At 46.5% G+C, this 21,498-nt stretch overlaps 5 protein-coding genes across 5 annotated transcripts; 3 read left to right on the plus strand and 2 right to left on the minus strand.

The window, feature by feature from the left end:
• Positions 1 to 662: 662 nt before the first annotated feature.
• On the minus strand, positions 663 to 3,716 carry N7479_010250 (MCM DNA helicase complex subunit MCM6; the record flags this gene model as incomplete). The annotated part of the gene is made up of 4 exons (XM_057257941.1): positions 663 to 785; positions 860 to 1,852; positions 1,914 to 2,049; positions 2,104 to 3,716. The coding sequence occupies 4 exons, from the start codon at positions 3,714 to 3,716 to the stop codon at positions 663 to 665; spliced, it is 2,865 nt and encodes a 954-aa protein (XP_057105399.1).
• Positions 3,717 to 5,056: 1,340 nt separating this feature from the next.
• On the plus strand, positions 5,057 to 6,845 carry N7479_010251 (uncharacterized protein; the record flags this gene model as incomplete). The annotated part of the gene is made up of 3 exons (XM_057257942.1): positions 5,057 to 5,162; positions 5,243 to 5,565; positions 5,688 to 6,845. 3 exons carry the CDS (start codon positions 5,057 to 5,059, stop codon positions 6,843 to 6,845), a joined length of 1,587 nt encoding a protein of 528 aa, XP_057105400.1.
• A 1,767-nt stretch (positions 6,846 to 8,612) lies between these two features.
• Positions 8,613 to 11,406, plus strand: N7479_010252 (uncharacterized protein; the record flags this gene model as incomplete). Its single annotated transcript, XM_057257943.1, has 4 exons — positions 8,613 to 8,654; positions 8,704 to 10,501; positions 10,563 to 11,218; positions 11,278 to 11,406. 4 exons carry the CDS (start codon positions 8,613 to 8,615, stop codon positions 11,404 to 11,406), a joined length of 2,625 nt encoding a protein of 874 aa, XP_057105401.1.
• Positions 11,407 to 12,168: 762 nt separating this feature from the next.
• N7479_010253 (DEAD/DEAH box helicase) lies at positions 12,169 to 15,545 on the minus strand (the record flags this gene model as incomplete). The annotated part of the gene is made up of 13 exons (XM_057257944.1): positions 12,169 to 12,468; positions 12,538 to 13,190; positions 13,245 to 13,422; positions 13,471 to 13,558; positions 13,610 to 13,709; positions 13,776 to 13,933; positions 13,985 to 14,104; positions 14,162 to 14,243; positions 14,299 to 14,383; positions 14,436 to 14,456; positions 14,545 to 14,985; positions 15,006 to 15,053; positions 15,162 to 15,545. Coding segments are annotated over 13 exons (2,658 nt in total), but the record flags the coding sequence as incomplete, so codon positions are not given.
• A 1,245-nt stretch (positions 15,546 to 16,790) lies between these two features.
• N7479_010254 (putative SNF2 family helicase) lies at positions 16,791 to 21,179 on the plus strand (the record flags this gene model as incomplete). The annotated part of the gene is made up of 14 exons (XM_057257945.1): positions 16,791 to 17,377; positions 17,425 to 18,136; positions 18,194 to 18,214; positions 18,264 to 18,348; positions 18,400 to 18,481; positions 18,537 to 18,656; positions 18,705 to 18,862; positions 18,924 to 19,023; positions 19,081 to 19,168; positions 19,228 to 19,426; positions 19,554 to 20,309; positions 20,370 to 20,515; positions 20,567 to 20,743; positions 20,805 to 21,179. The coding sequence occupies 14 exons, from the start codon at positions 16,791 to 16,793 to the stop codon at positions 21,177 to 21,179; spliced, it is 3,606 nt and encodes a 1,201-aa protein (XP_057105403.1).
• Between the last annotated feature and the right edge of the window lie 319 nt (positions 21,180 to 21,498).

Below are 21,498 nucleotides of genomic sequence, written 5' to 3' on the forward strand. Positions count from 1 at the left end.
TTTTTGTATGTCCTTTGTTCCCATTATTATAAATCCAGGTAGGCCACTGCCTCGAATGAATGAAGTTATGGTGCAATTGGAGCAACTAGGGAAGAATTTGGCCAAACACCCGACTATGTATATGTAACCTGAGAAGGTTAGGGATGAGACAGCTGCGGAAGTACAGAACGACAGCGCGGTGCGATGGATGCGACCTCAAGACGCTATCTGGATGATTGGCTTGATTCGACTTCAATCATTTCTACGAATTCGACTTTTTCAGAACGTCTGATTTTTCTCAAACTCTGAAACAAGGAGATAAATGCCTCTATGGGGTTGTAGATGCCAAACTAAAAAAAAAAAAAAACAGATGCTGGAACAAGACAGCGCATCCCCTCGCAACTGCAACGCCGGTCACGATCACCAGCAGGAATGGAAGACAAAAGAACAGGCATTGACAAAATTATTTCTTTTTGGAATATAATTTGGACTCGTTTGAATTCAGTCAGTATGTTTATGTCCTATCAAACAAACGCAACTAAACGGATATCATCACTCGTAACCCCTTGCTCCTTTTATTTAACCCATTGAAAATGCTTAACATAGCCCAGCCCTGGAAGACAGACAGTATGAAATAAGAAAAAAAAAACACATAATCGAGAAACAAAAAGCACAATCTCGTCTCACATCTCCTCAAATGCACAATCCGGATGCAAGACGAAAAGGACCTTTCCATCATTTTGCTGGGCGTCACTGTCATTGCTATCTGTGAGGCCGGACCCAGAGATACGCAGCAGCATTTTGTCCTACAGAATGAGTTTGTCAGTGATATGCGCTTGGTAGAAATTTACAGATATTGCCATATCAAAGAGCGACTAACCTTGACCATGCGTTTCAAGACCTTGCCTGCCAACTCGCGCTCGCGCTCGTAATCTTCTTGGGTGTTGAGTTCACCCTCAATTTGCTCCAAGTACCAGAGTACAAGATCTTCTTGTTCGACACCTTCACCCGAGTTCACCTCGTCCTCGTGTACCCGCCTGACGATCTGGTTCAGGATCTTGGCGTACTTGTCATAGGTGATCTTGGTCTTCTGGCGTTCTGGCTGGGCAGGAGCTTGAACAGGCTCTGCAACATCGCGCATAGGGCTGTCACCCTCGTTGTCGCCATCGCCCATTTCATGATCTTCGTCGACGTGAGTGGTGTGAGTAGGCATATCGTCATCTTCAATCTCGACATCGTCTTTCTCAACAGTTACGATACTCTGGCGCAGAAGATCGTATGCCTCAATGACGAACTTGGGAATGACCTCCTCGACACAGTTGGCCTTGGCGACAGCTTCAGACAAACGGATCAAAGATTCCAGCTGACGAACGGTGATACGGTATGAAGAGCGGCCAACACCTCCCTGGGCGTCGTTGGCGCGTAGCTCCTTGTATTTCTCAACCAACAGTGTTTTCGCCTCGTCAGTGAAGACGGGGCGGAATGTGCGTGCGAACCGGATGTAGCGCTGCAGTTGTTCAGTGCTCAGCTCAGGCTCAACAGCCTCGTCGCGGTTCATGTGTACGTTGACGATGTGTTCAGCTAAACTGCGGTCAACCGACTCCTTTGGATCATCACGGATAACAAAGAAGACATCGAAACGACTCATAATGGGAGCGCTGAAGTTCAAATTGTTCCGAAGGGTTTGCTTCGGGTCGTAGCGACCGTTAACGGGGTTGGCAGCAGCGAGAATGGATGCGCGGGCATTGAGAGTAGTATGAATACCGGCTTTGGCAATGGAGATAGTCTGCTGTTCCATGGCTTCGTGAATAGCGACCTGATCGGCGATATCCATTTTGTCGAACTCGTCAATAGCACAAATACCACCACCGTTCTAAGGGAAAGATATCAGTACTGAGCCCATGCTCTGAATCGGAGCCAAGTTTGGAACATACCGCAAGCATCAGTGCACCGGCTTCAATGGTGAACTCGCCTGTCTCGGGATCCTTCACCACCGAGGCAGTCAAACCAGCTGCAGAAGAGGCTTTACCACTGGTGTATACTGCACGAGGGTGTAATGAGCAGACGTATCTGAGAAGCACTGTCAGTAAGTAATGTCTATGTGTATGAGTTGTCAAAACTTACTTTAAGAACTGACTCTTACTGGTCGACGGATCGCCAACAATACAGATGTTGATATCACCACGAAGCTTCATGCTCTCAATCGATGTCGACTTGCCAACACCACCAATCAACTGCAAAAGCAGACCCTTCTTGATCTGGCGATGACCCCAGATCATGGGGGCAATCGAGTCCACAAGCCGGGCGTAAATATATTCGGAGTGCACCAGTCGCTTGAGATCCTGGACTTCGGCCGGGGTAAGACTTTGTAAGAAAGCTTCTTGGGCCGATTCATCTCCAAGATCATCCTCCTGATTTTGATTCAAGGAAGCCAGGATATTATTTGACTGGCCACTAAGCTGCTGCTCCGGCTTCTGGCCAGGAGTCGTTGTGTCTGGAGTAACCATGCAAGAAAGGAAGGCCAGTCTGTAAGTCAGATCACGCACACCCAGAGCCTTCAATCCAGAGATTCCGCTACCACCGGCCTCGTTACCCCGGAAGGAATTGTTATCGCGGACAGCTTCAGGGCGCACACCAGGAAGACCCAACTGACTGACATCAGGAACGACAATCAAGGTGCCCGTAAAGACACAGCGTTCACCAGCTTTGGCGCGATCAACCATCTCACCACGCAAGATGACATCCATTGTGCGTGGCATACTACCAGTCGGGATTTCGTGTGACGATTCCTGGAGCTTGACTTTTTGCCAATCGACAAATGTACTCTTTCCGATATCTAAGCGCCATCCCACGCGGTTGCCGCACGTATTATTGGGGCACTCCGTTGGCTCCGTATATTTGAAAGTCTGCTCAACATTCGGGACGACCGTCTTGCAACCTTCGCAGATAAAAGTTCCTAGCGACAATTCTGGTCTGACCTCTGAAGTCCTCGTCACAGTTCCAGAGACAGAAAGTAATTTTCCGATCTGATTTGTCCGAAGTTGTCGCAGTCTGGAAACCAAAGGTAGGTTGTAAAATGCAAGGGCAAACAATTTGTCCGTTTGCTGGTGACGAGTCTTCTCGCGGATTTGACGCTCGAGGTCGGGGTTATCTGAAACGCCCGCATATGCCGAGGCAACTGAGGTACTGGCTCGTGAAGAGGCGCTGGCAGTCATTCGGTGAGAGACGAAGTATTCTGGTTCGTACTTGGCGATGAGATTGTGCAGTCCCTTAGTGAGGAAAGGTTGGAATCGATAGTATTGGCCGGCAATCGCATCTGCCAAGACGGGATTATGGATGTGTGTGAAATCAACGTAGAGAGTCGAGAGCTCGAATTTTTTCATCCCCTTGATCTGAGCGATATAATACTTGTCACTAAGAAACTCCCCTGATGAGGGAGGCGCAGAAGACGAGGGTTCATCGATGTATGACTCAAGTAGCTCTTCAAATGCCTGTTGAACTTTCTCTGCCGCCTCATCGACCACCGGCGGGGGGCCAGGAGCATATGGATTCCGCATACGACTGACTGCTGAGCTTCCCCCTCCGACGACTTGGTCATCTGGGAAGGCATTCATATCACTCATAGGGCCATTGCTCTCTGAGCGTCGGGAACTGGGCAGATTGTCGGATCGGAGGTTCTCACGAGAAGGCGCAGAGCCCAACTCGGACTGAATCACGGCATCGAAAAGGGAAGACATGGTGAAGAGCTAATGGCCTAAAAATGGCCAGTGCAAAAAAAAAAGGGTATTAAGCTCTCACACGTCTTGAGAGGGGGGGGGTAAAAAAGGAAATGTGGAGAGATGATATCTGTAGTCTCAATTTGCTATCTTAGTTTTTCGTGGGTCTCCTTCGCGGGTCTCCTTGGGCAACTAAAGCGCGACGCGAACGCGTATTCGGAAAAACAGTTGATCCTGTAACGACGCGTTAAGTGGTTTACTTATGTAATTATCTAGGCTAACCCGTATAGGTTGTAGGTCCCCTTCATCTTCACTGCAAATAACATTGAGCGTTCTCCTTAGCGCCCCCACTATCGTTCATACGAGGCACACAAATGTTAGTCCCCGGGTTTCCCGAGGTTGTGGCTTGGCTTTTGGATTTTAAATCCCGATACTCCGTACATGTTCATCTTATAACATACAAGCCTACGATCAAAGAACGAACAAGGTAACATATACTTGAAAATTGCATATTTGGTCAGTTTGGCCCCTTTGACCTGAATTATTTGTCAATCCTAATATTAAGAGCTGTAAATTCTAAGCGGGCTTCTGGCTGAGGGAGCTCCGGGTCTTATATCCTTATTTGTCACTTATTGGCGAGTGAAAAGGGGTCTTGTGATTTGATATATCCCAAATCCTGGATACTACTTTACAGTCCGGAGTACAACGTAATATATAACTAAAATGAAGTACATATACACCTCCATACAGATGTAAATGCGACGTTATTTTAAGCACACCGTATGGAGTATATTTATAAACAAGATATTCAAAATCATGCATCTTTCTACGCAGTATGTACACGGTAAAAGTTAGGAAGTCCTAATTATATCACAAGTTGACGGAGATAGGAAGCAATACCACCTCAAGGACAGCGAACAGGTCAATAAAGTATGTTTATGCTTGTTCGGACATACCTATGTATGCTTACTCCGTATAGGCAAATTAATTAAATTGCGCCGGGGCCGGTGTATCCCATTTGGTAAATGGTTGATACTTGGCGCTTATATAAGGCTTCTCCTCCTCCCCCGGGGTGCCCGCACTCGACCATCTGAAACCATCCCATTATTCCCTCGCTGGGAATTAGATTTCCCTCGCGTTGTATTGCTTCGTAAGTTGAAATATTCCGTGCAGGTATGCTTTCTTTGACATCTTTTCTTCCGGGCATCTCCTTCCTGAGTTTCTGACACTGTTCATGACATAGGACTTGTGTGTCTTGCGATGGTTTCTTCCAAATCCCGAGTCCTTGGCTGGAGGAATCTTGGTGACCATCGGTTGGCTATGCAGTTTTGACTGCTTTATTGTGTCGACAAAGGAAATCTATGTTTCCGCAGCTCGACATGTCTGAGAACGAACGACGGTTAGTATCGACACTAACCAGGCCAAGCGCTATCCCGCCGTCGGGCCCGCCTGACACGGATGCATCGGGTATGCCCCTTCCTGCCTTTATCGGACAACCTCCAGGGCTCTTAAGTTGCATGAACACATTAGCTAAAGCTTCCTCGTAGTACCATCTGCCTCGGGCCATGGGCCTCAAACCACCAAACCCGGAAGGCGACGACGCGCCGCCGAATCAAAGAACAAATCTCCCAAGAATCAACACTTCTACTTTGTTGATCAGAATTCGTCATCCAAAGAAAAACGTGCTCATGTTATGCGCCACCATGTACAAGAAAAAAAGAAACAGCGCAAAATGTCGGGCACACTCTCGACAGAGCAAATACCAGACCACACCTCATATCCGGCAAAGAAAGAGACAGGAACTGTCGAAGAGACTCGACTGGGGTCACCCTCGACAGCTGCGCAAAACTTCCCCAGCGGAGAAACTTCGGTACGGGAATCACTTTCCTCTAGTCAAGTATCTAGGTCACAGCCAAAGCTAGACAATCTCTAGGTGTAGGCTTAGTTGCAAAGGATGTTGGATCTAGGTGCTAACACTATGTTGTGCTACAGCTTCAAATTAGATTCTCAAATATGAGATCACAACCTTATACTTCTACACTACCATACATTGGCTCGCCAATCACGATACTCGATGCTTCGCGAAGGGATCCGTTTGCGAGTCTGCCAATGCAATATGACAACAGCGATATTCAATTGGCTGACTATTGGAGGGATAAGTTGATGTACTGGTCTGGACAGAACCTTCATGTGAAGAACCAGATTTTCCGCACGGCTATGGGAAACCCTCTTTCATTCAAAGCAGTAGTCCTGTCATACTGTGCGCGGTGGAAAGCGCAGCTGTACAACATGCCCGATAGCAGCGACATTCAGCGTCATGTTGGTCAAGCCGTGAAACTCATCGATGATGTTAGCTCAGGATCGGCATTGATCAGAGCGGATGATCTGACAATGGCCTTGAGTGGAATGGCCTTGCACGAAGGGCGCTTTGGGAACAAGCAACTGGCCCAGGTATATGTTGACCGCGCGGTCCAGGTCATGCGACCGCGAACAGGAACCAACAGACCGGTGGAAGTGTTCCTTCACTACGTCCGATATCTTATGACCCCAGAAGGCTCCTGGATCGGTTTGGTCGAGCAGCAATGGCTGGTCAGTTTTCTCCGCGGAGCTGAAGATCTCATGCGGCAACACAGCTCCCCCGACTACCTCCTCCAAGCACCCCATAGGCTCAAGGCTTTCCAGATGGAAAGTCCTCTATTTTCCTTACTGTCTAGTGGACCCCGGCCCTCCCAAGTGCCGCATGCGTCACGTGTATATGTGGTTCGCGATGCGCATACCCAAGAGGTCAGCCAAACGGCTTCACTCATTTATATTACGGCTGCACTGTGGACTTTCAATGAGTCCCCAGATAAAACCGACCGGTTCCTTCAGTTTTTGTGTACCACGGTAAAACAGCACCATCTCGATCGGGATCCAGCTTGTGAAACCCTTTTGTGGTTACTGTTGGAGGAAGGATATGATTCCGATTTACAAGACCCTGAACGTGCATGGTCCACTGGTGAGCTACTCAAGGCGCACAAACAGCTACGGCCGGATCTCCAGTTCCAGTTCAATGAGATTCTCATGAGTTTCTTATCTTTTCAGACACCTATCCGTGGAGTCACCGCATTTGAAGAAGATCTTCGACAAAGTCCACATAGTTCTCAATGACATATTTTATTATTTTAATTCAACACATCTACTCTGTACTCCGTAGTCTATACAGGAATATAAATACGGAGTAAGGTATCGACACACAAAATTCAGGCACGAGTGGAATGTCTTGGCAGCGCTGGACCCGAGTACCAGGATAAGTCTAGTCATTCCCAGTGGAGAAGACAAAGGGGGAAGTTCCAGGGCTGCCTTTTATATATATATTTTTTTCCATATTTTCAGACCATTTGATATGGATTCTTTGCATACTTTGTATACTTTATATACTCTGTACATAGTACTATACAATATAAAAGAAAAATAGAAAACATCCTTTGCCACAACACTTGGCAAATCTCCATTTGAGTAGCACTACGTAACGCCGAAGTATCTCCACAGCAAAACCGACCAGATTACCCGTACCGCGTCACACCTCCACTTATGAGATCAGATCCATACAGTAATTTGCTGACTCTTAACATGTATACGAATGTTGTAGGTATGTTGTAGTAGATCGTCGGTGCTAGGATAGACCCTAACCTTTACATGAAAATGAATTTTCCCCCCCTCTGGAATATATTATTATTAGTATTAGTCTTATTTTAGTAAATGCCTTTATCTGGGGGCGCAGCTGAAGTTCAAGTAAAAGCGTCAACTCATTTTTGCTCGCTAACTTTACCTACACTTCTATATGGATACATATTCCGCACTGATTTGACTCGCAAAGGGGGTTTCATGCAAATCTGGACCCACCGAACACACGGATCCTGGTCAATAGTGCAACTAGCTACGCTTTAGCGCCTATTCGGTGGCCAAAAAAAAATCCCGATCTACAGGAGTTATTGGGTTACAACTCATGAGATTATCATTTGATCGCCTCATGACTGGGAATTAGTATGCAACCGCAATCATGTTGATCGGAAAACAAAGCAAGAAGTACTCCGTATTTCGTAAAATAAAAATAAGCAATACAAACTTGTGTCCTTCCAGACTGGGACTCTGACCTGTGGAGACACAATATACATATATACCCCTGGATTCCCTAAGGGCCGAATATTTGCGAGGATTCTGTACGGAGTACGGAGTACTTTCGTACAGAGCACGGAATATTTTGAAGTTTTTTTTTTTTGTCTCACAGTATCCCTTGCACGGTTAATTAACATCCCTGTTAAATGCCCAGGTAAGCGTCATGATCGTCATGGGGTGAAGGAGCTCATGTTCGAAGATGTGGCTGGGGATGTGTGGCGGACATCTCCGAGTCGGAAAGGCTGGAGAAAAAAACAAAAAGCATCGTCCCATGTGATTTCAAAAGAAAAGAGGGTCATTGAAGGCGAGGAAGAATTGGATCTTTGGTTCGAATCTGGACCATTGCGAGAGAAAGACTGGAAAAGCCCCCCACTTATACTTGCCACCCATGGATTGCCTAACGCTAGATATCATATTAAGTTCAGCAGAAAAAAGAAAAATAAATTGAAAATTAGAAAATCCCAAAATCGGAAATTTATCCAAATAACACGAAAAATGTAATCTAAAGATACTCCAATTACGTCGCCAGATCGCAGATCCTAGCCCCTCTTCTCGCTGTTGTCCCATGGGTCTCTTTACTAAACTTTAAGCTTTCTCTTTTTTTGTTTTTTCTTAATCTTTTCTTTTCTTTTCTTTTTTCCCTCTTCTCACAGACATTCGGGGAAGACTTAACTTCCCTTCCCCTTCCCCTCAACACTTCACATATGCATTTGTATCGTGATTTGGACATTTGAATATACCATCGCAAATACCACAACGATGGCTAACGATGCCGTTCACTGGCTGGGTGCCAGGGATGAGGTAAGCTCTACACATCTGTGTAGTTGGTTGTTTACTAATACCGATTTAGATCTCCGAGGAGGACAACTCGCCGTCGCTCTCTTCCCTGCTCACTGTCCTGATCCCCGCCCTCATCTCCTTTGCTGTGATGGTGTGTCTATTCATCATCCTGCGCGGGAGCAATCGCAGAATGTACATGCCTCGAACCTATATTGGATATCTCCGTCCCTGGCAGCGCACCCCCGCTTCTCCGACTGGACCCTGGAATTGGATCAAGGCCATGTATCAGCTTCCCGACACCTACGTTCTGCAGCACCACTCAATGGATGCCTATCTCATGCTTCGTTTCCTGAAATTGTGCTCCATGATTCTGTTTGTGGGTTGCTGTATCACTTTCCCTATCTTGTGGCCCGTCAATGCCACAGGTGGTGGTAGACAGATTCAACTGAACCAGGTGACCATTTCAAATATTCACGAATCTCAATACGGACGATACTACGCGCATTGCTTCATTGCCTGGATCTTTATCGCCTTTATCTTTTTCACGGTGACCCGGGAGCATCTATTCTATATTAACCTACGCCAGGCGTACCTTTACTCGCCCGCCTACGCTAGCCGAATCTCATCTCGCACCGTTTTGTTCACCGCCGTTACCCAGGACCTCCTGAACAAGGACAAGCTTCGTACCATGTTCGGCCGCGAGAAGGTCAAGAATGTCTGGATTGCCACTGATACCAAGGAACTCGAGGATAAGGTCAAGGAACGTGATTCTGCTGCGATGAAGCTCGAGGGTGCCGAGACCAAGCTCATTATGCTGGCGAACAAGGCGCGCAACAAGGCTCTCAAGAAGCAGGGCTCCACCGAGAACCCAGAGATCGAGATTGGCGATGGTCAGTTTGATGATGAGTCTGGCTCCGTCGCTGCTCGTTGGGTGGAGGCTAAAGACCGTCCCACCCACCGCCTGAAGATGCTTATTGGTGAGAAGGTCGACACTATCAATTGGGCTCGTTCGGAAATCGAGCGTCTCTCTCCCGAAATCGAGGAATTGCAGGCTAAGCACCGTGCCGGTGAAACCAAGCTGGTCTCCTCGGTCTTTGTCGAGTTCTACCACCAGGCCGATGCCCAGTCTTCCTACCAGTCCGTCGCCCATAACCTTCCCCTGCACATGAGCCCTCGCTACATTGGTTTGGACCCTACTCAGGTTATCTGGTCCAACCTCCGCATCAAGTGGTGGGAACGCCTCGGTCGCCACACTGCTACCGTTGCCTTTGTTTGTGCTATGATCATCTTCTGGGCCATCCCTACTGCAGTTGTTGGTGCGATTTCCAATATTGACTCTTTGACCAACATGGTTCCTTTCCTGAAGTTCATCGACAGTGTTCCCTCATGGATTAAGGGTGTCATTACAGGTCTTTTGCCCACTATTATGATGGCTGTCCTTATGGCACTGGTACCTATCATCCTTCGCCTAATGGCTAAGTTGGGAGGTGATCCTTCTCTCGCCGCTGTTGAACTTACCGTCCAAAACTGGTTCTTCGCTTTCCAAATCGTTCAGGTTTTCCTCGTGGTTACCATTGCCTCAGCGGCAACTAGTGTCGTGACCGCTATTATTAACAACCCCGCCTCAGCTGCCTCGCTGCTGGCCGAGAAAATCCCTAAAGCGTCCAACTTTTACATCTCCTACATCGTTCTCCAGGGGTTGTCTTTCAGCGCCGGCGCTCTTCTCCAAATCACCGGTCTGATCCTCGGCAAGGTCTTGGGTCGGTTGCTGGATAGCACCCCTCGCAAAATATATACTCGTTGGTCAAGCTTGGCTGGTCTCGGATGGGGCACGGTCTACCCATCCTTCACATTGCTGACTGTTGTCGGTATGTTGAAAAACCCCCATGAGCGATTTATTTTGATTTTGATACTAACTTTTGTCAATAGCAATCGTTTACTCTTGCATTGCGCCGCTTGTCATGGGCTTTGGTACCATTGGTCTCTACCTGTTCTATTTCGCCTACCGCTACAACATGCTGTACGTGTCGAACGCAACCATCGACACCCAGGGTAGGTGTTACACCCGTGGTCTGCAACATCTCACTGTCGGCTGCTACCTTTCCATGGTTTGTCTGATTGGTCTGTTCGCCATGGGCTCCGGTGCCAATAGGATGGCTCTCGGTCCTCTGATCCTGATGATCATCTTCCTGATCTTTGTCATCCTGTACCACCTTGCGATGAACAGTGCCATGGAGCCCCTCCTCAACTACTTGCCCAAGAACCTTGAGGCAGAGGAGGAGAATCTACTCGCCGCTGAGAGGGCCAACGTCGCTATCTTGAACGAAAAGTCCAAGTCCGACGATCAGACCAGCCCCAGTGACTCTACCTCAGCCCCTCGCGACAGCGGCCTCGGAAACGTGGACTCTGCCGAAAAAGGTCTCACCGAGACCTCATTGCCAGCGCCCAAGCCAAATATTATTACCAAGTTCCTGCGCCCGGACCTGTATAGCAACTACCACGAGATGCGCAAGCTGGTCCCCAGTGCCGCAGACATCGTCGTTTACCCCGCTGAGGCTGAGCGTGATGCCTACTGCCACCCAGCCGTTAACTCGCAGCCCCCCTTCTTTGGATTCCCCGCGATCCGCTCGGCGTCAGCTCCCAGGAAGTCGCACACACCTCGCGCGTTATCCCCATCACCGATGAGGATGCTTATCTTGACGAGAACTGCAAGATCCAATGGAACGAGGAGAAGGGCGAGCCTCCCATCTACGAAGAGAAGATTGCCTACTAAATTTCCTTTCTCTTTACACGCTTGACCTCGACCTAGTTCTCGTTCGAGTGTCTAGTCAACTCTATGTCTCACCGGCCGGCGAATGTATTCTGTCTATATACCCTGTATACAGACATGTCATTGCCGACCCGGTTTCTTTTGGTCTACTGTGATACCCAGCCGGCTAGTCCAAGTGACTGGCTGGCTCCAACCTGGGCATTTTGTTTTTTTTTTTTTTGTTTTTTGTTTTGTCCATCTACGATTAGTCTGGAACTTACACACCTTCCGGGCCTTTCGCTTCTCTTTTCTATAATCTTTTAAAGTAATCAATTGGTGGTGTTTGTTCCCGCCTCATGTCGATGATGTTATGCGAGGATCTTGACCATGAAATTGGAAATCTTGACCATGCTTGATGATTCTTTTGGAGTATTTATTGTATTATATTCACCCGGCCACTTTTGATTTGCGTTGTGAATGATATGGATGATTTTTTTCTTCTTTTATCTTTCTGTCCCACGTACTTAGTTCCTTACTCTATCTATACTATAAGTTTTATTCTAAAATTCCAAGTCTCGTCTAATCTAGTGCGATATTATGCTCTATGCAGACCATTGACTAAAAAAGAGCGTCGCTTTTCGTAAAATGAGTGTAGATGTCTCCCAGGAAAATCATCTGGGCAGTACAACCATAAGAATAAATACCCTTCGCAACTGAATCAAGCCACCGGTCAAATCCATTGTTCTGCACGCTTTCCCTGTTCTTTCCCAGTCCATCCCTGTCCACCTACGCTTCTTCCGAAGGATCCACCTCTTCAATAATTCCTGATTCAACGAACTGTGCCCATGAATGGACATACTTGTTTCCTTTGCTAGAGATGATCGAAAATCCACCATTTGGCTCCTCGCGGATATCCCCGGAGAGACCCAGTATCTCCTTGAGCGAGTCTGTACTAAGCACCTGGCGAATGTTCTGGGACTTTTCTTCCTGTAGACTGATCATCCATCTGTCAATGGATGCCTTGGCTACAATTTGGACGTACTCAACTGAGCGCGGTTGTCCAATGCGGTATAGACGACAGTACGCCTAACAATTTATGGTTAGCCTGCCAATGGCCTTTTATTCCTTCTGAGATCTGGATCTCGACTCTCTTACCTGGTCTTGAACAGCTTCATTCCACCAAGGATCCACGAGGATGCACTTGTTTGCCATAGTCAAATTGAGACCAACGCCGCCAGTCTTTAGTGAAGAAATCATAACCTTGATATCGTTGTCTTTGCCGAATTTCTCAATCTCTTTCTCGGAGTATCCGGCCTCTTCGATGGGTTTGGTACATTTGCTGCAGATGCGGGTGACAGCCTCAGTTTTTCCATCTTGGTCGGGAAGTTCATCAAAGCAACCTTTGCAATAAACGTGTTCACAGGATGTGACCACAAATGCCTTCTTTCCTGATACGAGTTCCTCGCAACGAGGGCATTTCCTGCGGAGAAATTCGGCAAAAGATCCCTCTTCTTGACGGATGTCCACGATTAATTTGTTGTATATACCAAGAAGATCATCAAAATCTCCTGGAGGCTTTGGTCGGAGAGCAATCCTATCTCCAAGTTCGAGAATCGAGTTGATGATGACTGTTGATGGGGTCTTGGCCACACCTTCTTGTGCCATGGCTTTGAGCTCTTCAACGACACGTCGATTGAGCACGGTCTCGAGGAACTTTTGGGTGAGGAGCGGGTGGCTCACAAACATTCTCAGCATTGTTATCACTGCCAAGATGCATTTGCATTGCTTGTGCTTTGTGTCGGCCAAGCCTGATAGACAGGGTTAGTGCTTAGTTTCTTCCTCACTGGTATTGCCAGACCTACCATTGATCATTGCAATACCAAGCTCCTGAATTTCCCTGTAAAGAAGCTGTTCAGCTGAGCACAGTTCGACCTCCATGACTCGGTTGTGAATGCCCGGAAGCGTGACGATTGGCTTGCCAAGTATCCAGGTACTGTATGTACTGCGATGCAGTACGGTCTCGAGAATGTGATCCAATCCCTGAGAGGTTAGTTTTGGATTTTAAAATAAAGGCCACACGCGACTAACATTGGAGAATTTTCTCATGAAGGTCTCGTATTCCATTCTTTCTGATGTGTAGATGAAATGCAAGTACGGGTAAAGTTCTTCAACGCCGCTAGAATATATAGTCAGTACGAAGAATTCCGGTCATTTCAAAGCTGCTTACTTGTGCAAAGGTGTTCCGCTCATAACCCATTTGAATTTGCCCTTCAAGGCTCGGACAGCGATAGAGGTCGCGCAATCTTTGTTCTTGATCGAATGAGCTTCTACAAAGCGGAATTAGTACCAACAGCCATGTATGTGTTTATAGCAATGCCATGTCATGGGCATACCGTCAAGAATAATCCGGCGCCACTCAACCTTGTGAAAAGGTCCAGCTCTGCGATCGTATTCCATTTCTCTCCAAGCCTCAAGCTCTTCAGTAGACTTGAGGTCTACCGGGGGCTTCAACTTCGGATGTGAACTGCAGACTTCGTCATATGTGGTGATACTAAAAGGTCAGTGAACATGAGACAGTGACTGGCTTTAAATGTTAGCTTACACAATGAGGTTTTTTTGCATCGCTTTCGCAATATCATTCGCGCCTATTCGTGAACCAGCGTAATACTGAAGAACCCCTTTGCTTATCTTTTCCACGCAATGCACAGAGATTTGGTCGATCCTATAACATTCGAGTTAAAACACACCTCTTATTTTGGAGTCGAGGGATGAGACATACCACTGTGTAATCAAACTTCTCGGAGCAATGATCAGTGTCGGGGCCTTTGAACGACCTGAGAACTTCTCATGCGCGATAGTTGCTTGCGAAAAAGGGTGAGCTTTCTGACAATATGAGTGTAAATTCTTTGTTCTTACTGAGAACTGTAAGGGTTTTCCCAAGACCCATCTCGTCGCAGAGTAAGCCTCCATTTGGCTCCTCTTTCGAACTTTCCCGAACACGCTATGCAGATCAGCTAAATATGATACCATAAAACCTGGAGTATAAAGCTTACCATCCACGCAGCGGCTTTGAGCTTTTTCAATGGTTAGTCACATATCAAAAGTTGGGCTTGATAGATTTCGAACCTGATGGTGCTTCAAAAGGGTTGTAAGACCTCTAACCTTCCAGTCCATGTTGACAATTGACGCCGAGGGGTTGAACTTCTTTGAATCCTCAATCAACGCCGTTGCATCTTTTCTGGCCTGTGGCTGGTCATCAATTGGGAGCTTTGCAACTTCCTCCGCGAGTGCCTTTGCCTTGTCCTTTTTTTGCGACACTGGGATAGCCTGCTCAAAATTGCTAGCATTTTCCTTCGCAACACTGAGAATATTGCTGGTCATCAAGCTCTTGACTTTCTCTTCTAGGGTCGATGTGGTCGTCGCCTTGTTCCCCTTGGCGCGTTTCTTTGACCGTGCTGCCCTTGCTGGCTTGGGAGAATACTCCATTGGCTCAAAGTCGCTATCATTGTCAGAAGAAGGGTCCGAAGTCTCGGAATCACTTGATGTCTGGTCGTCGGAGGCCTTGAACTCGTCGTCAGAAGGCTGCCCATCATCGAGGCTTTCCTTCGAGTTTTTTTATCCACTAATTTCTCGTCGGGTGACTTGGGCAAATCCTCTGGGTCGAAGTAATCCTGGCCCTGAACTATTTTTGAATCGGAATCTGCTATGCGCAGTTCCTGGCTTGGACTGCAAGCTAGGATGCCACCATCAAGGCTTTCTTTCGAGTTAGATTCATCTACCATTGTTTCCTCAGGTACCTTGGGCACATATTCCAGTTCGAGGTCATCATGGCGATGGTCATTCTTTGAATCGAGACAAGCCATGTGCAGTTCCTGGTTTGGCTTGCAAACTGAGATGCAGACTTCCAGGCTTGCCTCCTTCTCCACATTGCTCACCAGATTCTCTGGTTCCGTCTTCAAATTATGGATAGGAGTTGGGATGTCTTTTGGAGCCTCGTCAACTGGATTCGTGATGTTTTCAGTGGGTCCATCCATTTTGGACTGAGTTTGCATGTTCAAAGCACAAGATAGATCAGGCATGATGCTGTAATATCGAGTGACAAGGTCAAGATAAGACCCAAGCACAAACAGGGACCGTTCTTCTTTGTGCTTCTGCTTGGGGGCCTTTGGGTGGAATTGCAATGAGAAAATTGGAAGATTGAGCGATCAAAGTTAGGTAGAGAGGTTGGATGGGTGCGAACTTAAAATGGAGGATGAGGAAAATGAACCCAGTGAGCTGTTTTAGAGATGAAGCAAGGATTCAAATATAGCAATGAATATGGTCCTGAAGGCTGATTTGAAGAAGATATTTAGAACGGAAGCGCGAAAAGAATTGAGTTGAATGGGTTAAAATGAGACAGAGGGAGACAGAGGACGGTGAGAGAATGGTGGTTGGGTATCATAAAGGTGGAAGAATCAATTAGCATATATGGAGAAAGGTTGCCGGTGACGAAGAGAGTGAAGGAATAAGAGGCAAAGGTTGAGAAAATGAAGAACAAGGAGGTATGGGTTGGGTATAGAGTAGAAGGATACTGAGTGATGGAATGGATGCTGTGAGTCTGACAGAGATGGAATAGATGTTGATGGAATAACTTACAAGGAAGATAATAAAAAGAAAGATGGTTAGAGAATGAAGGAGACGAGAAGAGATAGTTCGAAAGCAAATTATATGCGCCAAGATGTTCGGATTTGGTTAAGTAGAGTGAAGACAGCGAAGATTAAGGATGTTAAAAGAGATGAAGTTGGCAAATAAACGTCTTGCCTGATTCGGTTTATGACTATTCATGAACGATTGAGTGGCAGCTTTTTAGGCAACTCAGGTTTGAAGTTATATATGTTAACTACATTATGTAGAGATAATCAGATTATGAGTTGAAGTATAACATCTCTGATATCCCCTTTTTTATATTCAATGTCTTTTTGGACATCTTCCTCGATGTCCTGTTTGATATCTTATTTAATATGTTGGAAGGCGTCCTTTTGGATATCTTTTTCGATATTATTTTCCACATTTCTTTTTTAAATACTTTCTTCAACATCTTTCTGGGTGTCCTTTTGATATCCTGGACAATGTACATACTATATATTCCCCCTCCTTCACACCATCCATCCTTCATATTTCCTGTTTTAGTTCTTATTGCTAGCTATACTGTCCTCTACAGCACAGCTTATGCTTGTATTTTTTGTTCTCCAATTAATCTCATTACCTAGGGTGAGGGTTATAAAAGATTCTTGCTTCCTTCGCACCATTCATCCTTCACATCCCCTACTGCTGCACTATTCTCCACAACCCCGCTTGTACTTTTTCTTTCTCCAATTACCCTCTCCATATACTCGTCCTTGTTTATCCGCGTTCTTGACACTCCCAAAATGCAATCGTCTGAAAAGGAGAAACGACTCTATCATGATAGGGCCCCTGAAAGTGCTAAGTCCGAGCTCAATGTAAGCGACGGAAACCTCACTTTTGGGCCGGCCAAGGAGATGTATAACGTGTCCAAGCCCCCAATTTACCCAGTACTACAAAGCTCGGGTAATGATCAATCTACCTCCGGTGGACTGGATTGTCCGCGGATCAAGAAAGAGGTTCCTGATGAGAATGGCCAGGCGATCAAAACCTGGGAAATATTCAAGCCAGTGACAATCAAACAAGAACCGGGCATCAAACATGAACGATTCATTAAGATGGAGCCACAGGAGTCCAACAATTCCCAGCGAGTTCAAGACCGTTTCATCATTGATCTCACAGAAGAAGAGGATTCATCCCAAAAACGACCAAGGCCGCGTGCGGAATTATTGGCGGCCATTTACCAGCACCGGAAGGCCGCCGCGACCAAGCCAATTGAAATAGTTGAACAACCAGTTGAAAGTTTGTTCGTGCAAGACCATGATTCCTCACGCTCTATCACACCCAAGGCTAGCGAGTTGTTCCTTGAGCTAGCCGAAGATGGCATTTCAAGGTAAGTGTCAAGAAAGCCTCATGGGGATGATGATCTAATGAGCCTAGATTCAATGAATATCAGAAATGGTTCCAAAGCCTGCAATCCCCTTCAATCGAGCAGCAGGTTGAGTTCGAAAAGCGGAGAGAGGAAGAGCTCGAACGAAGGAGAAAAGTCAAGAACGACAAGCTTTGTGGCCTGCATGTCCAAGTGGAATCGGAAGGGGAAACAGAGAGCGAGAATATTTCTTCTTCTGGCTTGAAAGAACAGCCTCAGCCCGAAAGGAAGACTGAGGCAGACTTGAAAAAGACTGCTATAGTAAAGCCACCGGGTACACGACTATCAAAATTGCGGATCAAAAAGGCCAAAGAAATCGGCCTTGCTCAGCTGCTTTCGAAGGAAGGGGCTCGAAAGCGTGCTAAAGCTAATGAAACCGAGCCTGAAACGGAGCAAGCATCTGGCCCAACAGAAAAGGAGGGAAAGGTTCGACGTCCACCCACGGTATTGTCAAAGGAAGAAGTCCGAAGCATTTTCGAAAATGATGGTGGTCGCAGAGATGGCAAAGATCCATTACCGCCTGGGTTCGTCTCCACAGAGAAAAACAAGCAAAAGGCATTTAGAGAGATGCTTGCTAGTATCCCAGTTTCAGAGAAAGCCGGAGCACGTGCAGACATATCCGTCCTGGATGAAGCAACACGGACTTTCAATCCATCCGCAAAATCAGACGGACAAGGCAAATGGAAGGTCAGAGGGGTGAAAACGAGCCTCATGGTGAACCAGGTTTGTGTCCACTTCCACATTCACATTTATAAAATGCAGCACTAACTTTGAGGGTAGATTCTGGCTACTTCATGGATGGTGAGTGAGGATTTCTTTCTTCGAACCTCAAATTTACTAAGCAATATAGTGCAAACGTGAAACCTCTTCGAGCAAGCCGAATGGCGGCTTACTCTGCGATGTGATGGGCTTTGGCAAGACGCTGTCAGCACTAGGTGCGAAATAAAACTGTGTGACTGTGGCAATACAGAGCTAAACATTTCTAGCCTGCGTTGTGAACCGAAGGGTGCCATCTGAGCCCGAAGGTCCGACTCTGATTGTTGCCCCCAGAAATTTGATACAAACCTGGTATGGCCTCTTATTCGGGCATATTAAACATTACACTTTAACACTGATGTCGCAGGATGTCGCAGATTCGGCAACATTGTGAGCCCGGGGCAGCCGGAAGCGTTATTGCATATTACTCTGGTGCACGTCTGGAAACCGACAACCTCACCTACTATCTAAAAAATCACGGCATTGTGTACGTATTCCTTTTAACCCGAGATAACGTAAAGCTAACAATGGCTAGTGTGACAACATACCAGGAGATATCCTCCTCCTATCCTGATCTCAAAGCGCCCACCGGACTCAAGACAGATGCCGCTGTCAAAGAGTGGTGGGAGAGTGAATATGATAAGAAAGTTGGAGCCTTTCATCAAATCAACTGGCACCGAATCATTCTCGATGGTAAGGAAATAATGATTGAAACATGGTACCTAATAAGACAGAGACTAAGTAAAGTCTATAGAAGGGCACATTATCAGGAACAGGACGACCAGAACGTCGATTGCGGTTCGTGCTTTGAGTGGGAATTTTAAATGGGCTTTAACCGGAACACCTTTGCACAAGTGAGTACAAGTGTTGTCTAAATCCGAAAAGGAATCGAAGCTAACTTTTAAGAATAGCTCTGTTGATGAACTTTATGCTCTCTTTTCATTTGTTGAGGTGCCCAACAGCCATCCTTACCACATTTTCATGCACAACTTTTGCGACGTAAGTTGTTTTGTTCCAGTGCAGAGAAGTGTATATTTAACAATACTCGGTCAATCTAGGGGACGGAAGTTGCTAAAAAACGTTTGATCAATACGCTTCGCGCCATAATTCACCGCAAGACCCACGAAAGCCGTTATATGGGAAGACCCTTTATCGAACTCAAAAGGTTCGATCTCAAGGAAGTCAAGCTTGAGTTTTATCCAGCCGAAAAACAAATCTATTCCGCAATCGCAGAGAGATTCATCGCGAAAGTCAATAGTGAGTTTTGAAGCCCTCCGATGTTGTAATCAATCGAATTCACTACTAATGTGGCTATAGCTATTCAACGGAAAACACAGAACAAATGCATTTTGACGATGATTCTAAAGCTGCAGATGTTCACCAGTCATCCATCCACTTGCCGCAGAAGATTACCTCAAGCGAGTCTGCAACTTCAACAAGGGCCTGGATGCAAAGCTAAAGAGTTGGGTGAAAGATGAAACGAGTCCAGGAAAACCGTCTCCTTCAAGCCAAATTGCCAGATGCTGTATTTCAGGGACATACCAAACCAATATGCCTATAGCTCCTCTGCGATCTAGAGCAGAGAGCGAAAATCTTCGACCACGTCCGGCTGGAAATTGCGCGAAGCTTGTTTCCAAGTTCAAGTATAAAATTGGGGCACTCTTTAAAAATGGGGGCTGGTATGAGGGTGATCATCGCACCTGGTTCTGTCCTGGCTGTGAGGGACTCCCAACAAGGGCAATTATCACGGACTGTCAGCATCTTTATTGTGAAGAATGCTTTGATGCACTGGGGGACGAAAATGGAAACACCGATGGTATCGCTCGATCGTGCTGCTCTTGCAAAATTCCCATCAAAAAGGCTGCGTTCTATGGACTCTACGATGACTTTGATAAACCTCAAATGGAGAATACCGAGTCTTCTCTTGAACCGGCGAGCCAGCAAAAGCGACCGGCCGCACCAGGGATAAGACCAGCAAATAAGACTCAAACCAAAAAACGTCGAAAGGGTAAATATCCTGGTCCCACTTTCTCGGAATGGCTTTTGGACGATGAAAATCAAACTCCATTTGACGACGAAAGCGAACATGAAAGCCAAGACGAGGCGGAAGACGAAACCTCTGATGAAGGCGATGTTCCCTGTGAGGAATAGATTGACCAAGGACAGGATTGGATATCGACATTTGGGAGAACCATGCCAGGCGCCAAATTTGATGCAATCACGTCTCAAGTCAAAGATTGGTTTGAAAAAGACAGCACAGCCAAAATCGTAATTTTCACACAGTATGTCAACAGCACCAGGCTTTTGCGTTACTTGTGTGAAGAGAAGGGCTGGAAATACTCCCAAGTAAGTTCTTCAAGACAATGAATCACCACAGCGCATACCTAATTTCGCCAGATTACCGGTCGAATGGCTAATAGGTCACGAGAAATTCATCTGGACAGATTCCGTGACGACGATGAAACCAAGATTATGATTGCTTCAATCAAAACGGGTGGCCTAGGTCTTGATTTGTCCGTGGCCAACAAATGCATCCTAGTTGATCTATGGTGGAATGAGGCTGTCCAAGACCAGGTATGTGGACATGGGTGAATGAAAACCTAAAGACTCCAGTGTTCTAACCATGCAATGGTAGGCATTCTTTCGTCTTTGGCGTCTTGGCCAACAGCGAAATGTCGAATGTATCATGCTCATAGTCAAAAGTTCCATTGACGAATGGATGGATAGTATCCAGAAGCGAAAAGCTAAAGAGATCGGCGAGATCATGAGTCAGAATGTACTCATGGACCGAAACACGCTCAAAGAACTACTTGAGATGTTTGGTGAAGTTACTGAGGACCCAACTACGGGATACAGGGTCAGCTTAGCCAAAAGTGCTCCCGAAGTCACGCCCAAAGGCACATTCAAAGGCACATCCAAAGACACATCCAAAGGCCCTTCCAAAGGCCCTTCCAAAGGCACTACCAAGGGAAAAGCTGCTCGGTCTGCGCCTCCTAAGAAACGGAATTAGCTTACTAAAGTCTTCACAGGCATGGGCAAGAAGATGAGAAAAGAATGACCAAAAAAAAAAAGAATGAAAAACGAAAACCATCAAAAAAAAACCCCCCCCGATGATACGGCCAATGGCATTATGCGTCGCAGGGTGGATTTGAGATGAACTGCTTATGGCTGGAATGGGTATTCATTTTAGTGGGGGGACATTTTCCAGATTCCAGGGCTCTACTCAGTGTAATTACCATAGCAGAAGCGACGCCCATTTTTCGCCGGTCAACATGAATGCCAATATCACATTAAGCCTAGGAAACCTACACAAGTAGAATAAAATATTT

The sequence above is a fragment of the Penicillium vulpinum genome (genome assembly GCF_028829585.1).
Source record: "Penicillium vulpinum strain IBT 29486 chromosome Unknown utg000004l_segment0_segment0, whole genome shotgun sequence".
Taxonomy (NCBI): Eukaryota; Fungi; Ascomycota; class Eurotiomycetes; order Eurotiales; family Aspergillaceae; genus Penicillium; species Penicillium vulpinum.